The sequence below is a fragment of the Lepidochelys olivacea genome (genome assembly GCF_965140295.1).
Source record: "Lepidochelys olivacea isolate rLepOli2 genome assembly, chromosome: 23".
Classification (NCBI taxonomy): domain Eukaryota; kingdom Metazoa; phylum Chordata; order Testudines; family Cheloniidae; genus Lepidochelys; species Lepidochelys olivacea.
In genome coordinates this window covers 2,776,124-2,802,570 of record NC_140433.1, presented here as the reverse complement: position 1 = coordinate 2,802,570, position 26,447 = coordinate 2,776,124, and the positions used below count along the sequence as shown (strand labels likewise).

The following is a 26,447-nucleotide window of genomic DNA, read 5'->3' as shown; positions in this document are numbered from 1 at the left end:
AGTCTCGAGCGGTCCTGAAGGGCCCAGTGGGGAGATGCTGGTGGGGGGGCGGGGGGATGACACTGTCAAGCGTCTGCCCCCCCACCACACCAAGAGGGGTAGTGCAGCTAGGACGAATGGAGGGGTTCAGGGGGGGCCGGACACTGACACAGGGAAGGGGCTTCTCCAGGGCCAGGAGATCCAGATCCCACCCCAGACCCAGAGACCCCCCCCCAGGCTGAGACCACCACGCATACCCCAGCCCCCCATGGCCCAGCCCAGCCCTGCCCGCCAGGCCCAGCCCCCCACGCACGGGGTGTTCAGCACCAGCCGGTCCCACTGGCCCTTGATGTCATCGTCCTCGGGCTGGTCGGTGATGTAGAGCCCGTCAAACTCCAGCTTTCGGGCCAGCTCCTTCTCCCGCTTGAAAATCACCAGCGGGACCTGCCAGGAGAGGGGAGTCAGGGCATCGTGTGGGGCTCCCAGCGAAGGGCAGGGGTCAGGGCACCGTGGGGGTCAGGGCACCGTGGGGGGCTCCCAGCTCGGGGGGAGTCAGGGCCTTGCGGAGCTTCTGGCTGAGGGGGGGGTCCTGGCTGAGGAGGGGACACAAGCTGGCCCCTCAGCCTCCCAGCCCAATGGCCCCTCGGTTTGGGGGGGAAGGGGACATGGTTCTATCATGGGTGGGCATGGCTCAGGGATATGCCCATAGCCTATGGTGGGCGGGGCCCCAGGGTGGGTGGGGCTCCATGGCTGGTGGGTGTGGTCCCATGGCAGGCATGTGGGTGTGGTCATGTGGCCAGTGGGCAGGGCCCCATGGCTGGTGGGCGTGGCCCCATGGCAGGTGGGTGTGGCCCCGTGGCAGGCATGTGGGCGTGGTCATGTGGCTGGTGGGCAGGGCCCCATGGCAGGCAACTGGGCGTGGCCCCATGGCAGGTGGGCGAGGCCCCAGGGCTCACCTTGAGGCAGTTGTAGCCGATGATGCAGAGGAAGGCGACCAGCGTGTGGGTGATGGACAGGAACTGCAGCGTGGGCTGCATGTAGCCCGTGCTCTCCTCCAGGAAGAAATAGACCACGCTGTCCTCCTCCTCGTCCTCCCCGGCCCCGTCGCCGCTAGCCCCGAAGCCCGAGCCCCCCGCCAGCTCCTCCAGCAAGCCGGAGTCCTCCAGCTCCTCCTCACCGGGCGGGGAGTCCGACACCTGCGTGGCAGGGACAGCGTGGGGCCGTGGCTGATGGGGAGCCACACCTCCTCCAACCCCTCCCCCAGCACACAGGCATCCTGGCTCTCAGCCCCCCCAACCGCTCTAACCACTAGACCCCACTCCCCTACCAGAGCCAGGGATAGAACCCAGGAGTCCTGGCTCCCAGCCCCCCCCACCCCCACCGCTCTAACCACTAGACTCCACTCCCCTCCCAGAGCCGGGGCCAGAACCCAGGAGTCCTGGCTCCCAGCCCCCCCCGCTCTAACCAGTAGACCCCCCTGCTGCCCCGGAGCCGGGCGAGGGCCCGGGCGCCCGGACCTTGTAGAAGAGGAGGATGAAGTTGATGGCGAAGGCCAGGAAGAGGGCCAGGAAGCGCAGGTTGTAGAAGTTCCGGGACAGGTAGTTCTGGAAGGACAGAGCGGGTCAGCACCGACGTGGCTGGCCAGTGGGGAGCCCTCCCCACCCCCTCCCTGCCCCACGGCCTGACTCCCCCCTCTCCCCCAGCCCCACGGTACCAGGAACTTGACCCTCTGGATCTCCAGCTCGGCCCAGAACTCCAAGCTGCCGTTGGCCGGCTCCTCTTTGCGCTCCCGCGGGGTGGCCGACTTCCTCCGATGCTTCCTCGGGGCCTCGGCCGCCGGCTCCTGGGGGGCCGCCGGCTCCTCCAGCCCCACCTTCTCCCCATTCTCCGTGCTGTGGGGGAGGGGGGGCAGTGGTCAGCGGGCAAGGCGGGGTATCCACGCCCCCACCCTCACGTATTCAACTCCTGCCCCTTCCCTCACCCAAAACTGCCCCCCAGCCTGTGTAGCAGCCCCCTCCCTGGGGCAGGGGGCACACTGGCAGGGGACGGGGGGGGCTGGCTTGCCCCACCATTGCCCTAATGGCCTAAGCTACCCCCCGCCCCAGAGCTCTGAGGAGAACCGCTCCCCGCAGGCCCCATCACCCCTCAAGGGGTCCTGCCCCCACCAGTACCCACTCCCTCCCCACCAACCCCACTCACTCAGCCTTCTCAGCCTCCGCAGGGGGTTCTTCGATCTTCTCCGGCTCTGGCTCGGCCTCCTCCCCTTCCAGCTGAGGAGTAACACAACAGACCCCGCATCAGGGACCCCGGACAGGGAGAAAGGGCGTCCCCTGGTATGTGGGAAGCAGCCCTCCCCTGGGGCTGAGACGGGAGACCTGATACTAGGCCTTGAGTGCTGGCCCAGCTGGGCTGGGAACCTGTCTGTAAGGGATGGAACCCAGGAGTCCTGGCTCCCAGCCCCCACCCGCTCTAACCACTAGACACCCCCACCCCACCCCGGAGCCCTGACTGCTGTCAAAAGGCCAGCCCTGCCCCAACCTCCAACATACCCCCAGCTTCCTCTTGATGATGGGAGTCCCCTCGGGGGTGGGCGGTTCCACCGCCGTGGTGTCCCCCATATCCCCTAGGCCCCCGGGGGCATCGGGGGCAGTTGCTCGGTAATGCCCGGTGTCCTTCTTCATCTCCAGCCTGAAGGCCTCCTCCTCGTCGGGGGCCTCCTCCTTGCCGTCCTCCACGAACTGGGCCGCCTCCCCGCCCTCGGCCGTCTCCTGCCCGTCCTCGGCCGGCCCCAGGTCCCCGTGGACCTCGTCCTGCGTGGGGTCGGGCATGCTGGCCAGCAGCTCGGTCATCGTGAGCTTCTTGGCACCTTCCACCAGCCCGCCGCCAAAGAGCACGGTCCAGAGGAGGAGCAAGACTCCCTTGAGGACGCCGGAGAAGAAGAGCAGCGCACCCAGGAGGACGGCGTAGACACAGGAGCTCACACCCATCGCCAGCTCCTTGACCGTCATCTTCTTCAGCCGGCGGAGCCGGCGACGCAGGTTGCGGTAGGTGAACAGGCGGAAGAAGTCCAGCACCCCGTCCAGGAACTCCCCGAAAGCCGAGGTCGCCTCCGGAGGAGCCCCGGCCGCCTTCTCCACCTCAGTCCCCTCCCCGCCTTCGCCCTCTTCCTCCTCCTCCTCCTCCTTCCCCGCTTCCTCCTCCGAGATCTGCGCCGCGATCTGCATCTCGAAGATGGTGTCCTCGCAGAAGTTGACGAAGAGCTCCATCTTCTCCGACTCGCCGCCCTCGTTGACCACGTCGAAGATGAACTGCCGCTTGGACTCCTTGACCTGGGGCATCTCCCACTGGGCCTTGTTGGTCTCGCTGATCTCGAAGTAGATGCGCTCGATGCGCTTGCTGGCCCCCATGATCTCAATGCGGCCCAGGTAGGGCCGGAAGTAGTTGAGGATGCTCTCGGCCAGCTCCAGGAAGGTCTTGAGCCGGCTGTCGTGGGGCACGTGCTCCGAGAGGTTGGTGAGCAACACCGCCACGTTGAAGCCGATGTCCTTGGCCGGCTCTTGGAAGCGGTTGGCGAACTCTTCGTAGTCGATCATCTCGTTCTCGTCCGCCTCGGAGCAGGAGAGCAGGAACTGGATCTCGGAGGGCGTGTATTGCTTCTGGCTGTCCATGGCCTTCTGGAAGTCCTTCTTGGAGATGAGCCCCCGCGGGTCCGTGATGTAGTCCAGGAAGGCGTCCGACGCCACGATGTCCTTCAGCTTCAGGAACATGTCAAAGAACTTGAGGATCATCTCCACGTTGCTGGACGACTCCACCAGCATGTCCACCATCTGCCGCGCAATGGTGCCGTTCACCACGTTGCCTGGGCCGGGGCAGGGGGAGAGAGGGTTAGGCGGACGGACAACCAGCCAGAAGGGCATGCGGGGCGATGGCCAGACAGAAGTGTGTGCACGGGGCTGCACAGACAGAAAGACACGGGGATGGCCAGAGGCGTTTGCATGCAGACGGACGGGCATGGGGATGGAAGGCAGAGGGAGGGGAAAGGATGGAGAGGCAGGAGGGACCAGGACAAGTGACAGGGTTTGTGGTGCCCTGAACCGTGCCCACATGTGCCAGGCTGGGCCAGTGAGAGGCGCTGCCATCTGCCCGGCTGGGGTGGGGGAAGCAGCGCACACTGGGGGATCTCGAGCCCTGGCCCAGTGCCCCTCACCCTCCAGCAGGGACAACAGCATCACCACCATGTCCTTCTGCAGGTCCAGCAGCTCCTTCAGCAGCCCAATCTGGCTGGAGTCCTGAGGAGACAAGGGGAGCGACGTGAGACGTGCAAGATTCCCGCCGTGCCAGCATGGCTCCCCCACACATATGCACGCCCCTGCCCTCGCACGGCCCGCCCTGCACATACTCACACCCCCACCCTCGCACGGCCCTTTCCCCTCATCAGTGTGTCTGGCTGGAAGCTGCAAGCCACGCTCCCTGACTCAGCAGGATCGGGGTCCCAGCCCCCCTGCGCTATGGGCCGAGGGGAGACCAGGGATATGCCCCGAACTCAGACCCCAGCCAGACCCGTGACCCCAGCCTGGGCGCCGTGAGCCTCTCCCGGGGCCTGGCAGTGCCCAGGGCTGCCCAGACTCTCGCTCCCCAGGCCCAAGCGCCGGGGACTTTGGAGCATCCGACTCGCCGAACCCCTGCCTGCTACGACGCGCCCAGGCGGGCTGGGCCCACCCCAGCGGAAGCCGCCCTGCACCATGCCAGCTGGGGCTGTGGCCTGATGCCTGGTCGGGACAGAACCGCACACTGGCGAGGGACCTTTCTACCCCGCCCCGGACAGGGTCTCCCCCTCCGGCCCCTTCCCCTGGGCCTGGCACTGCAGACACAGAGATGCCCCATCAGCTCCCGGCTAGCCTCCCGACAGGCTGGGGCTATGCGGGGAGGGGGAGCCTCACCCCTCCCCCTCTTACCTCGGGGTACAGCCTGCTCCGGAAATGGTCCTCACGGGCAGCGCAACAAAGAGAGAGTTTGGGTGCGGAAAAACACCCCCCCAATCCCCCCAAGGCACCTGCAGGGAGTCCCCAGCCCCCAGCAGCTTGCTCTAGGGTGGGGAGCCAAGACAGGGCGCAGAGATCCACCCCCTCCAACCCAAACGACCACGCGGATACGGGCAGGGGAGATCGCCCCCCACTTCGGCCCCAGGGAGGAACAAGTGCGCAAGCCCTCGTGCATGGGATTGCATGCATGTCCCCCTTGTGCGTGCGCACATGTGGGTGTGCGAGAGCTCACGTGTGCGTGCAAGCTCCCAGGCGTGTGATCGTGTGGGCCCGCGATCTCCTGCGGCGTGTCCTTGCGGGTGAACAAGACCTTGCACATGCGCTCTTGTGCATGTGATCCGAGGCGCGTGCGCAAGATCTTGTGCGTAGGTGCAGGTGTGAGCCCACGTGTGCGTTCGCACGAGATCTCGGGGGCTCAGGTCAGCGGCCTGTGCGATGCGTGGCCCTGTCGAATCACGTTCTACGTTGGCGTGCACTGGCCTGCGGGACTGGGTGCGCACGTGCGTGCGATGGCGTGCGCACGCCTGGTGACGCGCGTCGGGCCGCTCCGAGGGGGTGGGGTTCCCACCCCCGCACCGGCCCCACGCTCCTGGAGCGGAGGCCCTTTTCCTGGTGCACGCGGGGGAGAGGGGGGGCACAGCCAGCCCGGCCGCGGCCATCCCCCATCAGCACCCGCTAGAGATCACCACCAGAACACGGGACCTCCCGCCAGAGCTCAGAGCAAACAGAAGCACCAGCCAAGCACGGCGCCAGCCTCCTTGCCCAGATGCCGGGGGGATGGAGGAGCGGGGGGAGATTGTTACACGGGGGGGGGTCAGGAGATGTGCCAGATGGGGGGGGACCCAGGCCAGACCAACCCCCTGCACTTTTTTGGGAGGCGCCCAGGCACCCCCTCCCCCGGGCTCGGGAAGGGGGCTATTTCCCCCCTTGCTCTCCTAAAGGGATTACAGTACCCACGCAACTGTAGCCTCGCCCATGCCCAGGAAGGGTGGGGCCTTGCTCCCACCAGGGAAATCCCATGAGCTGGCACCTACGCCCCGCCCCCCAGCTGCGGGGGTGTGACCAGGGGACACCCCCCCCCATTCAGCTATGGGCCACCCGCCCTAGATCAGGGACTCAGGGTGGGATAACCCACGGGGGTCAGACCCCTCTGCCCGCACTGGGTCCAAAAGCAGTAGGTGGGGGTGGGGCCACCTGGGACTCTGGAGGGACATCGTTATGTGGGGCCCTATGAAAGCCCCCTGGAGTCGCGGAGCCCCGGGGCGGGCAGGGGGGGCTGCACGGCTGAGCTACCTGCAGCCACACTTAAGATAGTCAAGCTGCTCCGGATCGGGGCCCCCTGATCTATTGGGCCATGCAGAGCTGGGGGGAGAGGCTGAAGTCAGGGTGTCCCCCAACCTCACACACTGCCCCAATACACACACACACAGTGTTACTCTTCAGCAACATCGGTGTGGCCATATTCCCGAGCGCTCCTGCAGAACGGGATCGGGAACGGGGTCACCGTCACCTGCGCTGCGGAGCGGCAGGAGGTCTCGTTTCAATCGCACGATTTATTTTTTGTAAAATCAGGGTTTCCCGTCGCCCTCCAATTCCGACCGATTTTACGCCTTTATCGTAAGGCTCCCTAATTGCTGTCAATGGACCAAGCTGTTCGGATTTAAAAAAAAAAAAACCCCATCAAGACGGAATTAATTTTTGACAAAAATGGAAAAAAACGAAATCAGAAAATAATAAATCCCCAAATCCTGCCAAATCAAACGGCTTTCCGAGGGCCTTAGTTACGGGGCTCGGGCCTGGAGAGCTGGGGGGAGCTGGCAGGCATGGTGAGTATCAAGCTGGGGGGGGCTGTCTGTGGCACTGGGCCGGTGCTGTTAGCTTGGTCTGGCCTGGGTGGGAGCGGGAAGAAGGAAGGGGGCCAGGGAAAAGGCTGGAGGATCAGACTGGGCACAGAGCTGGAGCCCGAGGGGAGGAGAGGAGCAGACAAGGTGGGCGGCGGAGCGGGGCGAGCGCGGGCGTGAGATGGCGCGTGCCACACACAGGTTCTTACGCCATTTCGGAGTCCGGCCGGCTGGCTCATCTGTCACACATCAGAATAAAAATTTTATTCAGCATTTTTAAGAGCATTTTTGTATGTCTGGCCCCTTCCTTTATTGCCTGGGCTGGCAGGGGGTCCCGCCCCACAACCCCTGAGCTGGGCCTGGCAGGAGGGGGCAGCAACAGGGGCTGGGGTTTCCAGAACTAATGGAGTCTACAGGGCAGCAGGGAAAGGTCTGAGCTAAGGGGAGTCTGGAGTGCAGACACACTTACAACCAGGAGTCCCAGCTCCTGGCACCCCCCCTGCTCTAACCACTAGACCTCACTTCCCTCCCAGAGCTGGGGATAGAACCCAGGAGTCCTGACTCCTGGCCCCACTGCTCTAACCACTGGAATGCATCACTCAAAATTGTATGTGAATCTATTTTCCATGAGGGGCAGAGATTCTGGTCTCATGGACGTGAGGACAAGCAGGATGGAAGGAAGGATGGAGAGGTGGGCGGGGAGATGGGTGAAGAGTAAAGGGTGCTGTGACAAAGTGGGGATTTTCCCTTGTTATGTTGCATGCAAGTCTTACTGGTTTGCATGGACGCTGTGTGTACCCTTTGCGGGGGCTGCTCCAGCTGCCTGCAGGGATGCTCTGGCCACCCCTTCATAACCTGAGACCCAGGAGACTCTGGCCCGGGAAGCGAGACAAAGGCCAGAGGAGGAGCAACGGGCAGGGCAGGGGCCAGGCAGCTGGAAGCGAGTCAGTCGGGGCTGGCTTGGGGTGCAGGGGGAGGGCCAGAGGCCTGGCTCCGGGCTCCCCTCCCCCCAAGATGGACTTGGCTGAAAGTCACTGATTTCTGTGCTAACAAGCTCTGCCCTACGCTCTGTTCCTCTTGACTAATAAAACTTCTGTTTTCTTGGCTGGCTAAGAGTCACGTCGGCCTGTGGAGTTGGGGGGCAGGGCCCTCTGGTTTCCCCAGGATCCCCGCCTGGGCGGACTCACTGCGGGAAGTGCACGGTCAGGAAGGGGATGCTGAATGCTCCGAGGTCAGATTCAGGAAGGTCGAAGCTGTGTGAGCTTCTTGCCCTGGACACGGACGCTCAGAGACAGGAGGCTCCCCCAGAGTCCTGGCTGGCTTCGTACGGAGTAGCTCCATAGTACTGACCCAGTGACTCCGTTGACAGGTGGATAAGGGCTGGGTGGGTTGGTGGATGTGGGTGTAGGAGGATGGATGGATGGATGGGAGGATGGATGGATGGACGGGTGGGGGCTGGGTAGGTGGATGGATGGAATGATGGATGGATGAATAGACGGATGGATAGATGGGGGTGTAGGAGGATGGATGGATGGACGCATGGGAGGATGATGGATGAAGAGATGGATGGATGGATGGACGGGTGGGGGCTGGGTAGATGGACGGATGGAATGATGGATGGATGAATAGACGGATGGATGGATGGACGGGTGGGGGCTGGGTAGATGGACGGATGGAATGATGGATGGATGAATAGACGGATGGATGGATGGACGGGTGGGGGCTGGGTAGATGGACGGATGGAACGATGGATGGATGAATAGACGGATGGATGGATGAAGGGCTGGATAGACGGATAGGATGGATAGATGGGGGTGTAGGTGGATGGATGAATGGATGGGTGGATGGATGAAGGGCTGGGTGGATGGACAGATGGATGGACAAGAGTCCTGCTTGCTCACACACCCCCACCCCTGGATCCTTCCCCCCCTTCCCCTCATTCATGTCACACTTTGCCCCGCGGCAGCGCTGGGCCCGGGACCTCCCTTTGACAGGGCTGCATGGGGGGCCCTACCCCTGCCTGGCCCAGAGGGGGCGTGGGGGTGCCAACCCTGTGGGCCCCGCTCTGCTGGGCGTCCTGGGGCGCTGACCGGGCCGTGACCCATAAAGGAAGGCGAGACAGGGAAATACAAAAATGGGTCGGTCAGAGAACACCCAAAGCTGCTGCCACGGCTCGGGGGGGGAGGGCACGGATCGGGGGAGGGGAGGACAGGCAGGGCACAGAGCGATCTGGGTTAGTGCGGCAATTAAAGGGGTCAAAGTCACTCCCCCCAACTCAGCAACTATGAGACTTACTGTGTGGGAGGAGGGGTTAAGATTGGGCGGCACTTCAACTGAACTCCAAATCCTTCTTTCTGGTCTCCATTCCCACCCCCCGCAGCCGGATCGGAACCAGCGGGGCGGAGCCGGGGCCGGGCCGGGGGTGGAGCAGAATCAGCGATGGGGGGAGGGAAGCCTTGGATCAGAACCAGCGGAGGGGCCCAGCCCCAGATCAGAACTGGCAGGGGGGTCCCCAGCCCCGGACTGGGACCCATGCGGGGGGCCCAGCCCCAGCGGACATGCCCACTAGACACGAACGCTCGTGGGAGCTGCCCCGGCCGGAGGGTCCCTCCTTCCAGGCGGCGGAAATTGACCTGGAGCAGCTGGCTACCGAACGGGTCAGGGCGGCGACCGAGGGCCTTGGAGACTGGTGATGGCACGTCTGCGATTGGCCACTGAACGCGTGTCCCTAGCTCCCGAGCCCGGCGAGTCCTGAGCAGCCGGGCGACCCCTTGCGGGGGAGACAGACGCCCCACCACGTGTCCCCCCCCCCAGCCTGCCCCCTACCCGCCTGTGCCCCGCGCTGGCAGCTGCGGTTACCTGAGCCAGCTTCATCATCATGTGGGCAAAGACGTGGAGGAAGCCGACCACGGCGTCCCACAGCCTGCTGTGGGCCAGGCTCTGCTGGTTGCCCGTGCACGGGCCCTGCGGGAGAGAGACAGAGTCAGCAGCAGCAACGACCAGCGCCTCACTGGCCAAACCTGCACGAACTGCCCACGGGGACCCTGGCCCGGCACGGAGATGCAGCCGCCTCTGGGGTGGGGCGTGGAGCTGGTTATATAGGGGTCATCTTCACCCCCCCCCCCGCCCCCACATCACAGTGGCATCTATTTATTTCCTTGCTGGCGCGGAGAATGGGAGTGGGCAGGGTGCAGATGCGGCTGTACCTGGCTGTACTGGGGATCAGCGCTCTGGGGCAGGGCCCGGGCACCGAACCTGGATGTGCTGTGGGGCAGCGCCGGGGGGCAGCACCAAGGGGCAGCGCCAGGGGGCAGGGCCCGGGCCGTACCTGGATGTACTGTGGGGCAGGGCCCGGGCCGTACCTGGATGTATTCCGTCAGGCTGTTGAACACCTGCTTGGCCACGGCCATGGCCTTGGAGAAGTTACGTTTGCCCTGCTCGTCAATGACGTCCTTGCCTGAGTAGTACCAGTAGAAATCGCTGATGGATTCCTGGGAGGGGGGGAGGGAGAAGGGGGGTTAGTGCTGATCCCGGGGCTCAGCCCTCTGCCCCCCATTGGCTGCGGGGCCGGCGGGCTGAGTGGATACCGCCCCCCACACCCGAGCAGTCTGTGCCACGGGCCGGCTGCGGGGGGAAGGCCGCAGGGGCCGGCTGCCTGGCGGGGAGGGGTCCCCGGGGGCCGGTGCCCACTGGTGGGGGGCAGCTGGAGGGGCGGGGGGCGCTGACCTGCAGCCGCAGCAGATAGTCCACAGTGCAGATGATGATGTTGACGGTGGTCGTGTTCCCCGTCTGCGTGCGCAGGTAGTTCTGGAAATCTGCGGCGGGGGGGGGGGGGGTAGACGCCGGGTCAGGCCCCCTCACCGACCCACTGCCAAGCGCTGCCCAGACCCCTTGGCGCGGGGGGGCGCTGGGACGTGCAGGAGGACCTGTGCCAGGCGGTGCGTGGGCAGCGGCCGGGGGCTTTGTTCCCCACCCACAATGCCTTGGTCCTGCGTGGGTCTCTCCAGCCCACCCCCCCACCCTCTGCCCCTCACCTGCAGCGCCCACCTCCCACAATCCATAGCGCCCACTACCCACCCACCCATCGACCCAGGTACCCACCCACAATGCCCCCCATTCACGTACCCTTCTGCAGGGCCCACCCTCCGCCTGCCTCTTCATCCATCCCTGGCTTCCCATCCCCCATCGACCTGCCCTACCCGTCCACGCGCCCACCCAGGAGCCCGCCCCACACTCCCCCAGCACCCACCCTCCTGCCCCGCTACCCACAGAGTACCCAGCCAGGCAGCTGCAACCCCCTTCATTCACAACCCCCCCATCGCCCTCACGTTCCCCGCCCCAGAGGAGCCACGCCTCCCCCTCAGTCTCTGGGCTTCGCGGGGCCCCCAAGCCGAGGCGGCCGTACCGTTGTTGTGGCCCTCACACAGGAGCTGCAGGAGCCGGAAGAGATCCTGCGTGAACTCGTTGTCCGCCATCACCTTCTCTCCTAGAGCGGGGCACGGGGAGGGGGAGAGAGAGAACTGGCCAACATTAGCAGCCGCGACCGGGCAAGGGGCCCTGGGTGTGGTACCACAGGGGTCAGCGCGTGCAGGGGGCCTGGGGAGAGGGGCCAGTGGCGGCCAGGCAGCCCACACTCTGGGACACAGCACAAGGGGGCACCACCCGGAAGGCCTTGCTCAGGGCTTAACACTCTGAGGTCATAAGAGGGAGTAACCCTCACCCTGAGTAAGGAGCGAGTAACCTCCACCCTGAGTAAGGACAGAGTAAATCCTGAGTAAGAAGTGAGTAACCCCTACCCTGAGTAAAGAGCAAGTAACCTCCACCCTGAGTAAGGATGGAGTAAACCCTGAATAGGGAGGGAGTAATCCCTCAGTAAAGAGGTAGTAATCCCTGAGTAAGTAGGGAGTAACCCCCACCATGAGTAAGTAGGGAGTAACCCCTGAGTAAGGAGCTCAGGATCTACCCCATTGGTTCCCACGGTAGTTGAGCCCGAGCAAGGCCTGCAGGATTCAGCTCAGGTTAGTGGGTTCAGACAGCATGCGTCTCACTAGGGACCCGCAGGGCTCCTTTGAGTTGTCGCCTGTGGCGGATGGGGTGGGTGGGATATTGTTTCTTGTTACCCGCTGGAGAACAATATCGTCGCCCCCAACATCCTGGTACCAGCAGAGCTGGTCCCAGTAGGGTCCCTTCCTGGCCAATGCAGCGGGCAGTTGCGGGGGGGATAAAGAGAATTCAGAGGGAAGAGGGGAGGGTATTGGGGGAGAGGGACTATTATTAACATTACTGGCTGGTTTACTGGGGAGCCATGGGGTATTTATTTAAATAATTCTGTTGGGGCCAAATCCTGACATCTGAACTCAGGCAAAGAGACAGGTGGGAGTTTTGCAAGAGTAAAATCTGAGTAATGTAGGCACAAAGTCAGGATAACGAGGAGTAAAGTCAGAGTAACTAGAGTAACTCTAAGTCTTTAAACCATGATTTGAGGACTTCAATAGCTCAGACATCGGTGAGAGGTTTATTGCAGAAGTGGGTGGGTGAGATTCTGTGGCCTGCGTTGTGCAGGAGGTCAGACTAGAGGGTCATATTGGTCCCTTCTGACCTTAATATCTATGAGTCTATGAGTAACTAGGAGTAAAGTCAGGGTAACTAGGAGTAACCTCAGAGTAACTAGGAGTAAAATCAGAGCGCTGCTGTAATAACACAGGGGAAGTCGAGTAATGGAGGAGTAATGTCTGAGTAATGTGGGAATAAACACAAGAATATTGTGAGAGTCAAGTCAGAGTAACACAGGATTAATGCTGGGGGGTGTCTGAGTAACGTCTGTCACATCTCCTGGCTGGTTACCAGGATTAGTGGCAAAGGGCAGAGGGTCAGTCACACCAACCATACTGGGGCACTGGGCATTAACGCTGGTATGAATCGCATTGGGGGCAGGGGCTGTGTGCCTGGCCCCCAGGCACATTCGTATCGTCCCACGCGGCATCAATGACCAGCCCCTTTTCCACGGTTCATGAAGTCACTTCCTCCCCTTTGCAGCTGGGATTCTCCCCACTGTCAACTTCCCCTTCCTCTCCCCTGATCACTGGGGATCATGGTGCTGGGGGGCGGGGGGCAGGGAGCAGGGCAGGAAGAGGTCACCACAGGTCATCTCACCCAAGCCTAGGTAGCTAGGGAGATTTGTCCCCAATTGTGTCTGTTGCTTCGCTGTTTAGAGAGACGCTAGTGTGTGTGTGTGACAGTTACAACCCCAAAACCACCACTTACTGAAGTCACCACACAGACATACCACAATATTATTGCACAAGATACTGCAAATGCTACTACTTTGTTACTACACAGATACTACCATACTGTTACTACACAGATACTACCACACTATTAGAACAGAGATACTGAAAAGACGCTACTGCATTGTTACTACACAGATACTTGCATATGGTTACCACACTATTAGAATAGAGACAAAAGAACTACATTGTTACTACCCAGATACTACCACACTGTGACCACATAGATACTACAAAGTCATGACCCCACGGTTAAGACAAAGATACTACAAAGTTACTATTACAATATTAGTACAGAGATGCTGAAAGGGTTGTTACTATATTGTAACTACATAGATGCTCTGAAGATACTACCACAAAGATATTATGAAAATACTCTTACATTGTTACTCCAAGGACACCACACTGATACTCCAAACAGACTACAAAAGCACCATATAGCTATTACAAAACCACCACGAAGGTCCTATGAAGATATTACTCCATTGTTACTACAGACACCACATTGTTACTACAAAGAGACTACAGAGATGTCATATAATTTCTAGAAAGACACCACAATACTGTGAACATTCAATCTCATTGACACCCCAAAGACACCACAGCCTTACTAGAAAGTGAAGCCAAAGTTTCTATAGGTTCGTACAAAGTTTGTATAAGTTTGTTTATAAGTTTCTACATCACTACTATGGTGCTGCTACAAAGAACAGTTACTCGCCTTCTCATAACTATTGTTCTTCGAGATGTGTTGTTCGTGTCCATTGCAATCAGCTGTGTGCACACATTGCGTACATGACAGCCGGAAGATTTTTCCCCTAGCAAGATTTTTCGTGGCGCTAGGTACAAGTGTTCCCGTACCTCAACGACTGGCTGATCAAAGGCCACTTCTGGGCCCCGGTAGAGGCGCAAGTCAAATTCATCAGGGCAACGTTCGACGCACTGAGCATTCTCCTGAACATGCGGAAGTCCACTCTGTCCCCTGTTCACCAGGTAGAGTTTATTGGCATGTTGCTGGACGCAACCCAGGCCAGGGCGTACCTGCTGGAATCTGAGCCATGGGCGACATCGTTCGGAGTCAAAAGGTAGTGTCCCGCCACCACGGCACGAAATGGCCTGAGACTTCTGGGACACATGGCCACGTGTACCTATGTGGTGCAACACGCCAGGCTCAGGACTGCGGCCGCTCCAATCGTGGCTGGCCTCGGTGTATCGGCCGGTTCGGGACAGTTTGGACTGGGTCGGGACTCTGCCTCGCCTTGTGCTCGACTCCCTTCTGTGGTGGCTCGACCCACAGGTGGTGTGTGCAGGGGTTCCCTTTGCTGGCCCCCAGCCAACCCTCTCGTTGTTCTGTAAGGACAAGGTTCAGCTCAGGCCTCACCTGGCTTCCTCCTGAAGGTTCTCTCCCATTTTCACATCAACCCGGACACCTTCCTCCCCGTGTTCTATCGTAAGCCGCACTCGAGTGGCAGGGAGCAGAGACTTCACTCATTGGATGTCCGCAGAGCATTAGCCTTCTACACTGAGAGAACAAAGCCGTTCCGAAAGCCCGTCCAGTTATTCGTGGCTGTGGCGGACAAAATGAAAGGTCTTCCCGTCTCTTCTCAGCGGATTTAGTCATGGGTCACGTCCTGCAGACTTGAGTGCTAGAACCTGCCTCTTCAACAGCGTTCCTGGCAGACATTCCTACCCGGGAAATTTGCAGAGCAGTGACGTGCTCCTCTATACAGTTTCACCGCACACTATGCAATCACCCAGCAGGCCCAAGACGAGGCAGCCTTCAGATGAGCCGTGCTCCAATCAGTGGACAACTCCGCCCCCGCCCCCTGAACTTGGCTTGTGAGTCACCTGACTGGAATGGACAGGAACAAGCACTCGAAGAAGAAAAAACGGTTACTCGCTTTCTCGTAACTGTTGTTCTTCAAGATGTTTTGTTCATGTCCAGCCCAATACTCACCTCTTACCCCTCTGTCGGAGCAGCTGGCGAGAAGGAACTGAGAGGGTGCCGGGTTGGCAGGGTCCCATATTGGGTGCCATGAAGGCATGACTCCAAGGGGCACCCAGGCCGACCCGACGGACCCATCGAACGTTGCCCTGATGAATTTGACTTGCGCCTCTACTAAGGCCCGGAAGCGGCCCTTGATCAGCCAGTCGTTGAGGTAGGGGAACACTTGTACCTGGTCCTTGTGCAGGAACACGCCACGACTGCCGGGCACTTGGTGAATACTCAAGGCGCCGCTGACAGGCCGAGCGGGAGGACTGTGAACCGGTAGTGGTTGCTGCGCACCACAAATCTGAGGTATTTTCTGTGGGACGGGGTAATCACTATATGAAAGTACATGTCCTTCAAGTCGAGGGCAGCATACCAGTCCCCTGGAGCCAATGACGGGATGATGGAGGCCAAGGAGACCACGTGGAACTTGAGTGTCTTGATGAATTTGTTGAGTTCTCGCAGGTCCAGGATGGGCCTGAGGCCGGCTTTGGCTTTCAGTATTATGAAATACCGGGAAGAAAAGCTCCTGCCCCTATAGCCCTGAGGAACTTCTTCCACTGCTCCTAGCGAGAGGAGCGAGTGCTCCTCCTGGATAAGAAGTTGCTCATGAGAGGAGTCCCCGCAGAGGGACGGGGAAGGGGGGTGGAAGGGCAGGAGGACTGAGAATTTGAGTGAATATCCCCTTTCTCACCATGCGGAGCATCCAGCGGTCTCCCAAATGAAACTTATGAGAAATCTACACTAACCATAACTATTGCGCTAACTACAACCACTATGATAACTATGTACACTAGGCTAGATACTGGAAAGCAGGCGGCAAGAAGGAACTGAGCGGGTGGCGGGTCGGCAGGGTCCCATATTGGGTGCCATGAAGACGCGACTCCCAGGGGCACCCAGGCCAACCCTGCGGACGCTGCTAGGGGGAAAATCTTCCAGCCGGTGTACTCGCGGCACGCGCACAGCTGATTGGAATGGACAGGAACACGCACCCGAAGAAGACAGACACTAGTGTTACTACAGAGACGGCACATTGCTCCTCACCAGTTCAGAGGCTACAAAGATGCCACATCGGTAACACAAAGATGCCACGTTGTGACTACTCAGGGGTGTAGCCCGCTGTTGAGCTGGCTAGGGAATCTGGTCAATAAGAGGGTCGCTCAGCCCTGCCCACGCTCGTAGCCCCAAGAGACCAGGAGGGCTGGAGGAGGCGGAGGGGTCCATGACAGGGTATCAGGCGGGGCGGGCGAGTCCCTGACGAGAGCGGGGAACGTGGCTCATGGCGAGGGCACCGGAGCACCCCGGTTCCAGCATGGGGGGCCGGGGCAAGGGGTGCGGTTAGTACTCAGTGCAGATCGGGAGAGGCCGGTTCCAGGCTGCTGGGGGCACGCTGGGGGTGGGGCCTAAGCTGCAGGACATGCCACGTGGAGCCACGGAAACACTCCCCCGCCTCCCCCGCAAGGCTGATCAGAACCCCCGGGTCTGACACACCCTGGGGAGCGGGGAGATGGCACGGCAAAGCGACCACCGCAGCTCCCCGGCTGGGTCTGCCCACCACAACAAACCAGCCCCCCCACAACTGGGAGACCCTACCATAACAAACCAGCCCCCCGGGAGACCCTACCGTAACAAACCAGCACCCTCTGCTGGGTCTGCCCACCATAACAAACCAGCCCCCTCCTGCCCCCGGGGAGACCCTACCATAACAAACCAGCACCCCCTGCTGGGTCTGCCCACCATAACAAACCAGCCCCCCTACCAGGAGACCCTACCATAACAAACCAACTTCTCCGGGACACCCTACTATAACAAACCAGCATGTGCAACAGAGTGGATAACCTTGATTGTTAAATAAAAAATAAAATAAAATCAGAGGGTATTTTAAAATTTAAATCAGATTTTTTTAACCATTTAAATTAAATGCAGGTTTATTTTTTAACAATAAACCTATTTAAAATTAAACTGGAAACTGAGAACCAATGTCACAGCCTAAATTTATGAACTGTTAAAACATTTTAACCCAAATACAGAAACGAAGATTCAGCCCATCCATATCTGCTGCCAAATTTCCCAGCAAGTCGTAGCATTGAACATGTGCAAGTCCCCAGCTGAGCCCCAAGAACCAGAGTTTGCCGATGGGCTAAGGCGACTTGGGGAAGGGCAGAGAGAATATTTTAGCCGTGTCCGTTTATTCAACTAGTTCAATTCACTGGCCAGGCCACCCCAAGTTCAGCGACCGACTGGGAGACAGTTTCCAGTCTTGGAGAGGACGAGATCTACTAGTTCTTCAATCCTGAAGGCCATGGTAACCAGAAACAGCTACTACATTTCGCTAGCCACAGATGCTTCCTTTGTTGAATAGATCAGCTAGTTTTCATTGCAAAACGCTGCTCAATAAACTTTTTATTTTTTAACATTTCCAGCCCATTTGCTTTCATTCAAACGCTGGTTTTGCGCAATTGTCACTGAGTTGAACATTTCTACCCAAACAGGGCCTGACGCAAATCATACGTAAAAACTGAGTCGTAGTCTAGCAAACGAGACAGGCGCCATTCGCCCTTCTCTGAAAGAATCACAACCATAGAATGGCAGACCAGACTCTGACTCTGGGCAAGCTTTAAGCCGCATGAATGGTCAACAAACGCCTGTCACTGGGGTGTACTGTCCTAACCGGCAGAAGAAGTCCCAAATGTCGTGAAAAGGCTCAATATTGCAGCCGATCGCCACGGCCGAATGGTCACCAGCTGACGGGAATCAAGCCCTCGGCAGGGAAATCACTAAAAGGTACAAGTGCAAAACCTGATTCACAGCACTGATTGAAATCAGCGTTTCCAGCTGCTCCCTTGGACTGAGAGCAACACAGACTCGGCAAGGAGCGACCCTACCATAACAAGCTGACGTACATAATCCAGCTGCACACAGGACCCCCGTCAGGATAACAAGTGAGCATGTGTGGCCAAGTAACCTCAAGGAGACGTGCGGCAATACAGCAGCCTAGCACCCACGTGCAACACAACAACCCGTGAGCACAGCTCCGTGCTTGAGAGACCCTACAATAACAAACCAACATGCTTAGCTTGTGCTTCCTCCCCCAACCCAGCAACCCTGAGATAACAAACCGATGAGGCCAGCCTCAGCTCCCTCCAATGAACCCGTCAGCACAGGCAGACTGGCACTCACAAGCGACCCTACAATAACAATAAGATGGAGCTGCCCCTCCCCCGCCGGCCACAACACACCTGCTGGTGACTTCCCACCCCGCGAAGGTTGGGCAGGGCTCATGTTGGGGGGCAGGGGGTTCTGATCAGCCATTGGCATTGGAACAAGCCCGCCGGGTTAGAAAACAGACCAAGAAAATGCCCGGAAAAAGAAACCACCACAGAAGCAGGTTATTTACCATTTTCCCGACGGATGACTGGGGGCGCCGGTGAGAGGGGGATGGGGGGAGCGGGGAAGGGGGGGGAAGAGGAAGAGAAGGGGAGGAGAGAGGAGGTGAGCGCAACACATCACAGCACAAAGGAAAAGGAGATGATTAAAACCAGATTAACGCCATTAATGCGGAGTCAGAGCCACCCTGGGCGGGGCAAGGGGGCGTTATTACAATCCGGATTAATAGCAGCGCCTCACTCTGGGGGGGTGGGGGAGCCCACAACCACACGGCAGCTGTGAACACAAACCGAGGGCGGGGAGGGGCCGCGGCGGAAGGAGGGGGAGGGGGCCCTGGTGTCCCATCAGCTCTGAGCTGCAGGGTTCCTCCAATGGAGACGGGAGGCCGGGCTAGATGGGCCCGGTCCCGTGAGACCGGTTGATGCAGCCCTTCCCAGCAGCCGCTGCAGGATCAGCTCCCCCCCCAGGAATTCCCGTGGGGGCAGGGCGGCCCTGACTCATCTCACTGTCCCGCCCATAACCTGCCCTAGACATCCCCCCTTCGCTGGGCAGTGCCCCCGGAGCCTGCCCTCCCAGCCCCCACTGCCCACCCTGAGAGGGGATCGAACCCTGGACCTGCGGATCCAAACTCCCCGGCTCAGAGTCAGGCCTGTTAGCTCAGAGGCTCCAGCGGCCACAGTCCCAGCACTGGCTGCTAGGTGCTTCATTAGCGTGAGTGACCCTGCCCCAGGGGCTGCTGGGATTGGGGCCTGAGATCCCCCAAGGCCATCACTCACTTGCTGTGGCAGCATCCCGGCACCCTGGTCAAGAGGGCGGGGGGCAGAGATCTGCTGGACTGGGGCTGAGATGTGGGGGGGCCTGGCCCGGGGAGCGATGGGGGGCAGAGATCTGCAGGGCTTGGGGCTGAGATGTGGGGGGGGGGGGTCTGGGCTGGGGCTGAGATATGGGGCAGCGATCTGCAGGGTCTGGGGGCAGCAGCCAAGGGGACGGGGGTGGGGGCCGCGTGGACTCACTTGTTCCTTCCTCGGTCACCATGCCTAGTCCCTCGGCCTTGTTCTGCCGCTCGAAGGCGTTGAGGTCCAGGACGCTGCAGGGAGAAATGGGGGTCAGGAGAGGCCGGGGGGGAGGGGAGTGGGGTGACCCTGCCATCAATATCAACCCTCCACCCCCCCAGTGCACCTTGGGGGAAGGGCCCACAACCTAACACAGCCAAGCCCCCTCCCCCCGGGGGTATGGAGTGGGGGGCCGATGGGTGCTCGCCCCGGCATGCTGGGGGGTGGGAAGCAGGGCCGTGCAATGCCACTCTGGGCAAAGAGGATCGATTTCCCTGGGGGTCCCTCCACGGCTGGCTCCCCATAGTAACAGGGCAGGGAGGGGGAACAGCTGGCAGCAAAGGGGGGTAAAAGGAGAGACGGAGACGGGCCAGACGCAGGAAGGAAAAGGAGGTCGGCAGGGACCAGCTCGGCCTGCGAGGAGGGAGGGATGGAGGCCGGGGCAGAGGGGCAGAAGGGGACACACGACGGACGGTCCCGCTCACCTGCAGGTCTGCATCAGGGCCTGCACGCTATGGAAGAAACCCACCTCCCGCTTCTCCTTCAGGTAGTCCAGCATTTTCTGTGGGACAAAGACAGCGGCCCTGAGAGGCGACTCAGCAACTACTCCCTCGTTACTCTGCATACCCATTAGTTATCCAGCTGTTACTCAGCCTGTCCTCCCTCGTTACTCAGCCCGTCCTCCCTCTTTACTCTGCATACCTGTTAGTTACTCAACTGTTACTCAGCCTGTCCTCCCTCATTACTCAGCCCATTACTCAGCCTGTCCTCCGTTGTTACTCTTCATGCCTGTTAGCTACTCAGCTGTACCCCGCACATCCTCCCTCATTACTCAGCGTGTACCCATTAGTTACTCAGCATGTACTCCATAGTTATTCAGCCATTACACAGCACTTTCTCCATCATTACTCAGTGCACATTTACTCATTACTCAGCTGTTACTCACTGCATACTCCCCTTGTTACTGAGGGGATAAGCCCTCTTTACCCCACACTCCTTCACCTGTTACTCAGTAGTTACAAACATGTTACTTGGACGTGACTGGCCGGTTACTCAACACGTGGCCGTGCTGCTCGACCTTCACTCAGCCGTTACTCCCGGGCTCAGCGGGAGCTTTGCCTGTGTAAGGTCTGAGTAAAGTGCTGGGGGCCTGGCCCTGGAGCGACGCCAGCATGGCCATACCTGCTGCACTTCCATGTTGCCTCCGTTTAGGATGGAGATGCCCAGCTTGAGTGTGGAGGACACCATGGCACCCGGCTCCCCTGCCGACAACCAAGGCAATGCTGGTTACCAGCCTGGCATGTGGCTCACCCCCCAACCTGCCAGCCTCCCGTCAAGCCGCCCCGCTGTCCCTCCCCAGGCGAGGGTCCAATCTCACCTTTGCAGGCGCTGATCATCTGCAGCACCATCTCAGCCGCCCCGCGGTTGTGCAGCCGCGACTGCTGGTAGAGCAGCTTCTGCTTCTCCATCTCCTTCTCCTGTGGGGTGGAGACACAAGGGTCAGCACAGGCAGGGGCTGGGGCAGGACTGGAGGTAGGGAGCGGATCACCTACCTCAAAGGACCCTTCGACCTCCTCCTCGTCTTTCTCACCACCTTCCTCTTCACCTTCTTCAATGTGACAGCTCTGGGGGTGAAAGGGGATCCAGAGTGAGGGGTGCTTGGGAGCCAAATACCAATACCTGCTGCCCCCCCTCCAATCCAGATACTACACCGGTACTCTGGAGATACTACGTCGTCACTCTAGAGATACCACACTGCCAGTACACTGTTACTTTACAGATGCAACACCATTATTCGGGAGATACTGCATTATTACTCTGAAGATACTATATCATTACTCTGGAGATACCAAACGGTCAGTACTTTGTTACTCCACATATACTAAACCTCTACTCCAGAGACACTACAAAGTTAGTACACCATTACTCCAGAGATGCTATAATGGTACTCCAGAGATACTGTGCCATTAGCACATTGTTACTCCAGAGACATTATGCTGTTACTCTGTTGTTACTCCAGGGATATGACACCGTTACTCCAGAAACACTATAACTGTTAGTACTTTGTTACTCCAGTGACACTACATTAGTACAATGTACTCCAGACTCATGCTACTACTCCAGAGATACGAAGTTGTTACTCCATCATTGCTACAGAGATACTACAACATTACAAAGTGACACTACCTAGTTACCCCAAAGCTACTACATTGCTGCTCCAAAGATACCACACAGTCATTCCAAAAATATTATACAGCTGCTATGCCATTGCTATTCCAAAGATATTTTGCCATTACTCTTAAGTTACTACACTGCTACTACTGCCCACAGGGCTGTGACTGGGGGTTTTCCTCCAGCCACTCCAGAGTAGCAGGAGCAGAAGTTTGTGAAGGTGTGGGGGAAGGGTAAACTGCCCCTTACTGCAAATCTGGTTTGAGGGGAGAGTCTGGGGAGGGAAGGATTCAGATCCTCTGCTGCTTGAACACCCAGAGAGCAGGGTTCGAATCCGGCTCCACTCATGAGTCTGACGGGCTCTCCTGAGACTGCTCAAACCAACCTCGGTAAATGACGGGGAGGGGAAATGGGGCGACACACTGGACAGGGAAGGGGGCAGTGGGTGAGACGTGCACTGGGAGGGGCCGGCGGTGCTGGGGGGGTGAGACGTGCTGCAAGAAGCTGATGTGGACTTGGGGTCACTCACCTTCGCCATGATGTCGGCGTAGGCCATGTACAGATAGTCCTCGTCCAGTTTGCTGAAAGGCAGCGCACAGGCCAAAGTCAGAACCAGGACCACACGCTCCAGAGAGGCCAGCTGAAGAGTTCTACAACAGAGCCTGGACCCCACCCCACTCCTGAAGCCAGGGATAGAACCCAGGAGTCCTGGCTCCCAGCCCCCCTGCTCTAACCACCAGGCTCCACTCCCCTCCCAGATCTGGGAACAGAACCCAGGAGTCCTGGCTCCCAACGCTGCCCCTGCCCCCGGCACCCACCTCTTCTCCGTCAGCGCTGTACGGCTGAAGTGCAGGATGAGCTGGTGCAGGGGGTCAGGCTTCTTCTCCACCTGCTCTTCCTCCTCCTCCTCCTCCTTGCCCGGTTTCTATTCCCCCCAGCAGGACAGGGGAGAGTCAGCAGCTGTGAACCCACCCAGCCCGGCGGTGCTGGGAGCCCCATGAGTCCCCGCCAGAGAGAGCCTGGTGTGCCCGGTTTTCCCCACTCCCAGCCCACGGGCCCAGGAGCCTGCCCCTGCTCCGCTTCCACCCTTTCCTCCATCACTTCCTCCCCCCCAGCCCCCCACCGCTGACGTCCTGCTGCCCCCAAGCCCCTGGGGCAATGGTGAGAGAGCAGAGAGCGGGAGATAACGGAACCCAGTGCCCGGGTGTGGATGGGACCGGGGCAGGGACGGGACCCAGGCGTCCTGGCAACCGGGCAGGGAAGCGGGCAGGGACGGGACCCAGGCGTCCCGGCTGCGGGATGTGGAAAGCTCAGACCTCCCCCGAGCCCCCGCCCCCTCCAGCACCCGCCAGCTCACGGCCAGATCGTCGATCATCCTGTCCTCAAAGGCGTGCTCCTCCGTGACGATCCAGGCCAGCTTGTAACTCTCCAGGAACATGTTACAGGCCCGATGCCTGGGGGAAGGGGCAGATCAGAAGCCTAGCAGGGGCTTGGGGGGCAGGGATTGACCCAGACCCCCACCCCAGCTGCACCCACTGAGCAGCCAGCATCCCACCTGGAGCCCAGAGCCGGGGGTGGGGGGTGACAAGGGTGGGGGCCTGAAATTGCACCCCTGTGCCGGGGAGGGCAGAGATCCTGCAGGGTAGTGGGGAAGTGTGGACCCTGCAGGGTGCTGGGGAGCACTGTGGATCGGGTGGGTGGGTTGGTTGTACAGGGAGCTGGATCCCATAGAATGGGAGGGCATGGGCCACATGGCAGGGGGTGTGGTTCCCCCTCTCCCAGCAGGGGAAAGTTGGGGCGCGCGGATCCCCCGGCCGGGGAGGTTAGGGGGCGCGGATCCCCCGGCCGGGGAGGTTAGGGGGCGCGGATCCCCCGGCCGGGGAGGTTAGGGGGCGCTGACCTGGGCATGTTGTAAAGCGGCGTCATGCGGAAGCAGGCGACCACGGCACGACGGCGCTGCTTGGACAGCAGCTTGTGCCAAACGGCCTTCTTCGACTTGTAGGGGTGCTCGGTCTGTGGGGCGACGGGGGGGGGTTAGAGCCCCAGACCCCACAGCACAGCCCCTCCCCCGTGCTGCGCCCCCCATCCCGCCGCCCCTCACCTGCTCCAGGTGGAAGAGCACAGCCGACACCTCCTGCACCCGCCGCACGATCTTCTCGGGCCGGTTGGCGTCCTCGGCCTTGCCCGACATCTCGCGGTACAGGGCCATCTGCCAGCGCATGGACGCAGGGTTCTCGCACTGCCGGGGTGGGGGGGGTGTTAGACACGGCACCTCACGGGGGACAACGACGGGGATGTGCATTGGTCTATGGGGCAAGGGGGCGCAGGCCGGAGCCTGGGTGCCCTGGGCTAGGGGCATGGTGCTGGGGGAGTAACATGGGAGAGGGCCCATGGCGCCTGGGGGGCTGAGAAAGGGGGACCGGCCCATGGCACCCAAGGGTAAGGAGAGGCTGGTCTGTGGCACCCGGAAGGGGGAGAAGGTGGGGCCAGCCTATGGCACCAGGGGAAGTGAGGGGGCTGACACATAGCCACAGAGAGGAAATGACGGGGCTGGTCCATGCCACCCAGGGGGCTGAGAGAGGGGCTGGCTCTTGGCACCCAGGGGGAAAAGGGGGGCTGACCTGTGGCACTGGGGGGGGGGGAATGGGGGCTGGCCCGTGCTGCCTGGCGGGGGGAATGGGGCCAACTCATGGTGCCCTGGGGGGGAAAAGGGGGCTGGCCTGTGGTGCCCGGGGGAGAAGAGGGGGTGCTGGCCTTTGGGGAGGACACTCACCTTGCTCTGCAGGTGCAGGTTGTTGTTAAGAACATCCCGCACCTCCTCGTCGGTGTCTTTCTGTGGGGTGGGGGGGCACAGAGTTTGTCACTCGGGGGGGGGGGCACACGGAGACCCAGCTGCCCCCCTCAGCACAAGCCGCTCCCCCCCACACAGCTGCTTATCACCGCCTCTCCTCTCCAGACTCACTGCACCCCCAAGGGCAACAGCCCCATCCAGTTCCACTGCTGGCTCCTCCCCCTGTTTACCCTGGCTCCTCCTCCACTCCCCCGGCTCCTCCCCCTGCTCCCCCCGGCTCCTCCCCTGGCTCACCAGGGCATAGCGGCCCTTGGCCAGGGTGATGAGCTCCTGGTCCGTGGGCGAGCACATGTTGAGGCCGATGGGCAGCATCTTCTTCAGCGTGGCCACGATGAGCGAGGTCTGCACGGAGTAGCGATCTCCCCGCCGCTTCTTCTTGGTCCGCTCCTGCTCTGAGCTGCCCGCCTGCGGGGTACAGGGGGGTGTCAGGGCGGGGCCCCAGCAGTGACCCTCCCCACCCCACAGTCCTCTGCTTCCAACCAACATGCCAAGGCAGAAGCGTCTGGCCACAGCAGCGCCCCTCCCACCCTGAGAGGGGTACCGGGCTAGCCCCACCCCCACCCAGATGGAGGGGTGGGGCTTCCCAAGGGGGGCGGGGCTTCCCACCTCCATGGGGGGAGGGGAGGAGCAGGGCCACTTTGAAAAAGGTGAAAGGGCAAAGATGGCTGGGTAACCCCTGGGGGATTTGAGGAGGGGCATCCTCAAGGACTAGGATAGCTCAACTGGGGGGGCTGCCCCCCCAGGGGACACGATCGCTCAGTCACGGATGCTGACAATTCAGAAATCTCCCGTTCTGAACCCGCCGCCCAGCCCCTCTGTGTGAGCGCAGCCCCTGGCCGGCCTGGGCCGCCTCACCCCCCACCCCGGTACAGCGGGGGGGCTCAGGGCTCCCCAAATCCACCTGGGAACGGCCAGTGAGCTCAGGCCGCAGGAGCCCAGGGTCACCTCAGCGGGAGGGCTGTGGACCCAGCAAGCCGCCAGGAAGCACAGGGTCCGAGGGAGCTGACCGGGTGGAGGATGGTGGGGAAGAGGCTCCCCCCACGTGTCATGGGCTGCATGGGGGTTCCCCAGGCAGGGGACGGAGACATCACCCCAGGGACACCACAGCTCTTCCCGGGGCAGCCCCTGCCAAGCTGGGGGCACGAACCGGGAGGGGACGGCGCAGACAGCCCGGCAGGCAGGCAAGGCAGCATAATCTGCCTGCGACATCCCTGTGCACCGCCTCCTCCCCTGCTCCGGCTGGGATGTCACGAGGGGTGATTATGAGCTCCGTGATCCAGGGGTGGGGGGTCAAGAACAGGGACGGGACCTCACTCCTCCCCGTCCCCCATTCCCCAGCTTTGCACAGCGAGAGCCCAGAGGAACCAAACCGGTTCAGATCAGGAGCCGGAGAGAGCTGGCCTGGCGCATGCAGCTTCGGGGCTGAGAGACAGCTGGGGGCAAGGAGCAAACGCCGGGGAAGGGGGGGGCACAAATCCCCCGCGCTGGGCCCCAGGTCGCTGGTGAAAAGCCCCGGCAGAGGGAAGGTGGCTCGGGGCCGGTGGGCTGGGTGTGCTGATAGCCGACGGGCCGTGGGCTGGGTGCAGAGTGGGCACCGTGCGACGGAGCGGGGTGGACTGACCAGGGAATGGCGTCGAGTTCTGCTGGGACTGTCTGCCCGGGGGATGGGAGAGCCGGGGGTGACTCCACGGGAAGCCTGTCACCTGAGCTGGGAGGGGGTTGCACCCAGGTGACACCTTTGCCCAAGAACCTGGACAAAGGCTGGAGCAGGAGCCGGTGGGGGAGGAGGAGTGAGACCGGGGGAGGGGGGTTTTTTGGTTTCAGTTTGGGGCTGGGTGGTCGAATGCAG

At 60.7% G+C, this 26,447-nt stretch overlaps 1 protein-coding gene across 1 annotated transcript in view; it reads right to left on the bottom strand.

Moving 5' to 3' along the window:
* The window catches only part of RYR1 (ryanodine receptor 1), a 103,565-nt gene that overhangs the window by 6,171 nt on the left and 70,947 nt on the right, over nt 1-26,447 (bottom strand). The window contains exons 70-92 of the mRNA XM_084612258.1: nt 24,833-25,003; nt 24,521-24,580; nt 23,849-23,986; nt 23,648-23,760; nt 23,105-23,201; nt 22,566-22,672; nt 22,277-22,328; nt 21,129-21,200; nt 20,954-21,053; nt 20,758-20,837; nt 20,061-20,137; nt 19,537-19,610; nt 11,268-11,348; nt 10,589-10,677; nt 10,225-10,353; nt 9,722-9,826; nt 4,187-4,268; nt 2,529-3,838; nt 2,179-2,249; nt 1,694-1,871; nt 1,497-1,583; nt 936-1,175; nt 293-423 (exon numbers count right to left, since the gene is read on the bottom strand). Of these exons, the coding sequence (XP_084468384.1) occupies nt 293-423; nt 936-1,175; nt 1,497-1,583; nt 1,694-1,871; nt 2,179-2,249; nt 2,529-3,838; nt 4,187-4,268; nt 9,722-9,826; nt 10,225-10,353; nt 10,589-10,677; nt 11,268-11,348; nt 19,537-19,610; nt 20,061-20,137; nt 20,758-20,837; nt 20,954-21,053; nt 21,129-21,200; nt 22,277-22,328; nt 22,566-22,672; nt 23,105-23,201; nt 23,648-23,760; nt 23,849-23,986; nt 24,521-24,580; nt 24,833-25,003 (3,644 nt within the window). The remainder of the gene's footprint in view (nt 1-292; nt 424-935; nt 1,176-1,496; nt 1,584-1,693; nt 1,872-2,178; nt 2,250-2,528; nt 3,839-4,186; nt 4,269-9,721; nt 9,827-10,224; nt 10,354-10,588; nt 10,678-11,267; nt 11,349-19,536; nt 19,611-20,060; nt 20,138-20,757; nt 20,838-20,953; nt 21,054-21,128; nt 21,201-22,276; nt 22,329-22,565; nt 22,673-23,104; nt 23,202-23,647; nt 23,761-23,848; nt 23,987-24,520; nt 24,581-24,832; nt 25,004-26,447) is intronic.